This window comes from Lycium ferocissimum, chromosome 1 (genome assembly GCF_029784015.1).
Source record: "Lycium ferocissimum isolate CSIRO_LF1 chromosome 1, AGI_CSIRO_Lferr_CH_V1, whole genome shotgun sequence".
In the NCBI taxonomy this organism is placed as follows: Eukaryota; Viridiplantae; Streptophyta; class Magnoliopsida; order Solanales; family Solanaceae; genus Lycium; species Lycium ferocissimum.
The window spans coordinates 27,072,446-27,078,688 of NC_081342.1; the positions used below are offsets into that span (position 1 = coordinate 27,072,446).

The following is a 6,243-nucleotide window of genomic DNA, read 5'->3' on the forward strand; positions in this document are numbered from 1 at the left end:
AACATGAGTTTTTCTTGGTTGGATCGGAAATTGTATGACAACGTAAAGAAACTACTGATATTTAAATAGCGCATAGCTCTAGAGAGCCATAATTTGTTCTCCACGACATTTGATTAAATAGTGAAATAAACGAGCCAGAACGGAACACAATGAATATGGAGGATAGAATTCATATAACTGACCTGCAAATTTGGAATTGAAGCGTAATAGTTATTGGTAGTTCTTAGTTATATCTAACACGTCATGCTTTGAATCAACATATTAAGCATGCAATACACTAATAGATTTATTTTGATTGAAAATTCAATGAAGAAAATGATAATCCAATAAAAAAGAAAATTCAAAAAAACAAAACTACACACTTCATTAAGTGAAAATCTTCACTTTGCAAAATAAAAGGAGACACTCATCAAGCAGTGCCAAGGTTTTCATTTTATTAATAGCAGGCACTGTGGGCTGGTGATGCAGAGACCAGCAAAGCCATTTGCCTTATCCCATTGTCAATCCTAATCATAAAAGTCTGAAATGAATTAAACATAGTATTCAAGCATTATTAGCCTGTATATCAGGCATGCTCCTCTTATGGGGTACACTGCATGTTGTGGACAGACAGAATTACTTACAAGGAGGTGTTAAGTAGAGCAATAGGTTGATAGAAAAGAGAGGGCTCATTGATTTACCTAAACCTTTCACATAATTCACTTACAAGCCACCTAGAACAACTTCATTACTATAATCTAGAGTATATTGAACTTACATTTAACTTCCTTCAAAGTTGTCTACGTTTTTTATGTAATTTAAGCAGTCATACCCTTCTGAATTCATCACACAACAAATTCAGCGATCCAGTTCTACATTGCTTGGATAGCCATAGTTGAACTATTGCTGCTAGACTCGAGAAAGAATAGTTCAGTGAGAGTCTTCCACTGTTATGTATGCCGAGCACTTCATTGATGACTATTGTCTTGAATGAAAATCAATTTGAAGGAACTACCCTATTTGATTACACAATTTGAAGATATTTTTCATGTCTGTCATCTAGTTTCATCATTCTCCAGCTTTCATAACTTTTGCAAGCAATGAGCTACTAAATTTGTTAGGAGAAAGATCGAGAATCCGCAACACGGGAAAGCAAAAGTTAGTTGGTGCACTTGTAGTCCATGGAACCTGTTCGACTTCAATATAAGGACCCACAACCCTCCAAGAGATGCTAGACGAGCTGGAAAGTCTTCAACTTTACAGTTGAGCAATGACATAGGGTAGTCCCTTTAAATTGATTATCATTCAAGACAGTGGTCATCAATGAAGTGCTCGAGTACATAACGATGGAAGACTCCCACCGAAATTATTTTTTATCAAAGTTTGGAACCAATAACTCAGTCATGCTACCCCAGCAATGTGAAGCCAACTCACTAAAGTTGCTGTGTGATAAATTCAGAAAGGTAAGGCTGGTCAAGTGAAAAATATAGAAGGTAAAGACAACCTTGCAGGAAGTTAAAGTTACTTATAAGATCAAGATTCTCTAGATTATAGTAATAAAGTTGTTCTAGGTGGTTTGTATGTGAATTATGTGAAAGGTTTAGGTGGACCAATGAGTCACCTCTTTTCTATCAACCTATTATTCTATGGAACACCTCATTGTAAGTTGTTGTACAGAAAAGAGAACATAGATCTCCTCAAGCTATTGTTCTACACCACATGAATAAACAAGGTTTTCCCCAGTAATGAACTGTCGGTTGATGGGCTCACTTTATTATAGGGGTATACAACTATAAGGAATGTACTGACCTAATATGTTACAGCAACACCTAATTCACATGCCAAATTTGCAGTATACTATCATGGGGCTTCGCTTCAATGGGCAGCTTCTCACTCTCTGGAATACTTCCATGCTGTAGGTACCAAATGATATAAGATGCGTCAGTTTATACACATTATATCAGTCTACACATAAAAGAGTAGATGCATCAACTTTATAGTGAATCACTAAGCATGATTACTGTTACTATTATTACTCCCTAATGTGGTTAAGATGTACCTCGAGATGAAGTTAACTGAGTACTGTTTGCAGATAGAAATAATAATATCTGCAAACTAAAACAGAAATCCACTTATCATATAAATGTCACAAGGCCTAAAGCAGGCATCTTTTTCTTTTGATTTTCTTAGAGAAATTTTTTTCTTGTGCTTTCTTTTCACTTTCTTTTGGGTTTCCGTATCCTTTAGTTACCCTCTCTGATTCTTCCTATAGTTACCCTCTCTGATTCTTCTCAAACTGTTTGTTTGCTTTCCTGAAACAAATTTTCCTGTATTCAAGGAGAACTAAGAAGAATGTCAGAATGCGGAGCTATTGTTCATCTCTAGTGATCAAAGACATTCTAGGATTGTCAATACATATCTCTTAAAATAATGGCTATAGGAGCCAATGAACGGCAACTTTATTTTTCTATATCAAACTTTCAACTGTAAACGGAAAAGTGAATAGAGAACACTTTCATACCGAAGAAGTCTTGAGCGACAATTGCAACACAAATAAAACAATGATGTCTTTTCTAGTCAAATGATGGACTAAGGAATACCTATCCCAAAAAACGAAGACAAGAACAAAAAAAAAAAAAAAAAAAAAAAAAGAGGATGAGTTAGAGAAATAGCCTGACCAGCATTCTCAATTGTCACGAAGGAGCCGGACACGATCTTGAATCAGTTTCCTTTCCCAATCTGCTACATCCGCGAAGGCATGATCTGGAAGATTCTCAAAGGGCTCCTTCCACTGATCATTTTTAGCCAAATCATAAGTAGCTCCTCGTATTGACCTTTTGTTGGGCCCACAGGGTCTCTTTGAAACGAGTGTATCATAGGCTGTATTTAGCTGCTCAACAAGCACTTCAAGATCTCAGGACATACAGCAATCAAATGGGCTTTCATTATTAGACCAAGGATGGAGGATTGATTCATAAATAATGTTTGCGAATTTGGAAAAAAATCAATGGTCATATGAAAGGTGAAATCTTACATCCATTCCGCAGAACCAGAACATATAAGCAATTGAAACAGCAGGGGCCCTTCCTAATCCAGCAGTGCAATGTATATACACTCTTCCTTTTCCTTGTGAAATCGCCCACTCCAGTGATGAAACAGCTTTAGGTAATACACCCCTCAAGGAATCTGGATCAAAATCTCTTGCCTGCAATTAAAGTATTTGTGATGATCAAAATACAGAAAACGAGTTGCGTCTTGGAAAAAATAATATGCCAAAACCTAATTTTTTTTATTTTCTTAGGCTAAAAACCTGATAAAAAAAGTGATTTGAATTCCAGATTTTTGCAACCAAAAGAAAATAAAAGCAAGCAAATGGTGCCCTTATTCTACCACACATGTACAAACTATATCCACCACATTGAAAACATTGAAGCCTAGTTATATTCTAAAACCGGAACTTCTGGACATGGAGCCAGAGCATTATCTTTATGCTATAGAGCAAGACTGCAAGGTTGTGAATACAGGCAGTCACTGCTTTCCTGAACCAGTCATCAATGCTACGGAAATATAACACTTGATGTTAGTGAAGTATAGGATTAACAAAAAGTAAACTACCTCAATTCACATCAAAATTGTCGACTGTTGAAGGAAATACGTGTTACAATTATTTTCGCAAAACAGAATACTAGTATAGACCAATGGTTTAAGGGATAACGGTCAGCCCAGAAAAGCAAAAGAAGAAAAGGGAGAAGATTTACTTACAGGCCTTCTCATGTGATGAATTCCGACCTCTGAACATCTTCTAATGATGGACTGGAGATCTATTCCCCAATACTCAATATCGTTGTCCTGCTGCAAGTTTAGTATAAAAGCGACATTCTCCTCTTTCTTCAAATGATCTATATCTTCTATTTTCTGGGGCTGCGAGCCAACAATGAGATTTTCTGTTATCAATGTGTAGTTCATTCCTGCAGTAAAAATTATACTTGTAAGCTATCTATCTAAACTTCTTACTATACTTATCATCTCTTCCTGACAAGTACTACTTATAGAAGAGCCAAATCATTCGGAATATAGCATAATTGCTAATTCAATACAAAGCAGAAATAACATCACAAATTGTACACTGTTCAGACGCTCCTACCAGAACATTTTTTATTTAGATCTATTAAGCAAGGGGCTTATTTTGGCTAGTCCATTATTTCATATTGATCAAGCTTTTAAGTAGAGTAAACAGTAAACACTTCTCCAAATTCAACCATGAGCTGGAGTTTAAAGTTTTGTTCCCATAAAGTCATCTACAAAAAGAAGAAAAAGGTGATCCAACACCTTAAACTTGTTCTTTTTCACTAAAGGGTAACACAAATAGAAGCTTGGTGTGGTCTACATAAAGTCATTAGACATACATAACCCACAATAGAAAGTCAAAGAGCAGACCAAGATCCACCTTTCAGGGATCCATGATTTCTTAACCTGTTTGGCCATACAAATTATTTACTTTTTTTTTTTTCCGAAACTGGTGTTTGGCCATGAAAATTCCAAATTCAACTTGAATTTATATTTCAAATTTTGACAAAACAGCTTATAACCTGATTTCCAACTCACATTTCACTTTTGCATTTGTCTTTTAAGTACATTCAAGCATGAACATTATTCCAAATATTTTTACAAAAAGTATAACCGAACACAACTCCGTCTTCAAGTCCAACTCCATAAGTTCCAAATAAAGTGAAAAATATCTGGCCAAACGCCTACTTAATTCAAACAGATTCACTTAAATGTCAAAAAACCAAACCCCTTCTAAAAATTAAGTTACTAACGCCCAGATCTTAAAAGGTAAAAGGTAAGAAAGTGAGGATCCAAATAAATAAGAAAGTTAAGAGAAGTGACCATGGAAAAATAAAAGTTGTTAAGGGTAAAGGCTGTAACTAGAAATCACTACAATTGTCTCAATTTCTGTGATACAGTTCAGATTTCGGAAGTCAAATTTCTTTATTTGACCGTGAATCCGAACATACAATCTTTTAAGTGTTTCAAATAATGATTTGCATATTTAAAAACTACCTAAAAAGTACTACTATAAGTCACAATAATTAACAATTTAAAATATTTAAAAGTCATAGTATAAATCGCGGTCAAAGATTTTCTAACAAGTTAAAATATTTAAAAGTCACAGCATAAATCGCGGTCAAAGATTTTCTAATTTGACTCTTGAAATTCGAAGTGTATCACAAGGAACATAGGGAGTATTAGATTGGTAAAAGTAAAAAGTAAATGTGCTATTGGATGAGTGAAATACCAAGTTCATGATGATATTCATAAGGGTTCCTCATCATTCTCTTCATAGCTAAGTTATATTCCTCCATCTTATTACTTGTTGAGGTAGCATGGTATTTTTCAACTTCACTTTCAGGAAGTTTGCAAGAAATCTTGAAGGACTTGTTTGCAGTTTTCTTGGTTAATAATAAAGAAGAGAATAACAATGGATTCTTTTGAACTTGGGAGGGTACTAACCATGAAGAACACAAGCAAGTGGAGTTCCAGAGAGCTCCCATTCTCTCTTTGTGAAATTGTGGTCAGCTAATCCGCTTGCTAGATTTTTCTATGTTCACCATGTGACTCAAGTCTCAATGACCCCCTGTTTCCACAGTCTTAGAATGTTTCGGCCCTAAATGTATGGGCCTGTACAGCGTTATTTCTAGGAATAGCTTGGGCTTCAAACCATGATTCCATATACATGGTAGGCTGATGAGGCCAACTCCAAAACATCACCTTATACTCGATTCACGAAAGGGAAAACTACGTCCAAATACCATTCGGTCATTTAGTTTATAAAATATGTACATAGTATATAGGTAGTATATAAATTATAGAAGATACACATAGACTCTGTATATCTATTCATATAATATACGTACTTATACATACCTATACCTTACCTATACAGCCAAAGTGTATAGTGTATATCTTACCCACGTGTTTGGAAACTGAATGTAGAAGGATACATTTAGGTAAGCTTCCCTTCACAAAATCCATTTCTTTAGGATATAAAGGAATCTTCAATAATTACTTAGAAACTTACATTAAATAACTACAAAAACAAAACAAAAAAAGCTAAGAAATCAATTTTGCCAAGATTAGTACATATTAGGGAAGCTTCGTGAAATAATGAAAGTTTTATCTTGTTTTCAAGGTGTGCAGCGGGTTTCCGTATTTCACTCTTTCACATACACGGTTAAGAAAGGAGGAAAAAGAAAATGATAT

At 35.0% G+C, this 6,243-nt stretch overlaps 1 protein-coding gene across 4 annotated transcripts; it reads right to left on the minus strand.

Moving 5' to 3' along the window:
• Positions 1-414: 414 nt before the first annotated feature.
• LOC132053447 (phosphoglucan phosphatase LSF2, chloroplastic) lies at positions 415-5,633 on the minus strand. Of its 4 annotated transcripts, none has more exons than XR_009414121.1 (6): positions 5,279-5,633; positions 3,742-3,947; positions 3,014-3,184; positions 2,658-2,869; positions 1,789-1,892; positions 415-506 (listed from the first exon to the last, which is right to left on the minus strand). XR_009414121.1 is itself a non-coding variant. In XM_059445489.1 (5 exons), the coding sequence occupies exons 1-4, from the start codon at positions 5,532-5,534 to the stop codon at positions 2,666-2,668; spliced, it is 837 nt and encodes a 278-aa protein (XP_059301472.1). In that variant the 5' UTR covers positions 5,535-5,633; the 3' UTR covers positions 415-1,892; positions 2,658-2,665. The 4 variants fall into 4 exon arrangements, 1 of the variants encoding a protein (XP_059301472.1); XR_009414123.1 differs by having other exon boundaries at positions 415-520; XR_009414119.1 differs by having other exon boundaries at positions 415-592.
• Between the last annotated feature and the right edge of the window lie 610 nt (positions 5,634-6,243).

What these genes read in the sequence shown, in the direction of transcription:
- LOC132053447 (XM_059445489.1), bottom strand. Translation starts at nt 5,534, where the DNA reads ATGGGAGCTCTCTGGAACTCCACTTGCTTGTGTTCTTCATGGTTAGTA. An exon ending in TTCATCACATGAGAAGGCCT is followed by an intron (nt 3,185 to 3,741) that starts GTAAGTAAATCT and finishes CTTTAATTGCAG; the next exon opens with GCAAGAGATTTTGATCCAGA. An exon ending in TCTGGTTCTGCGGAATGGAT is followed by an intron (nt 2,870 to 3,013) that starts GTAAGATTTCAC and finishes CTTGTTGAGCAG; the next exon opens with CTAAATACAGCCTATGATAC.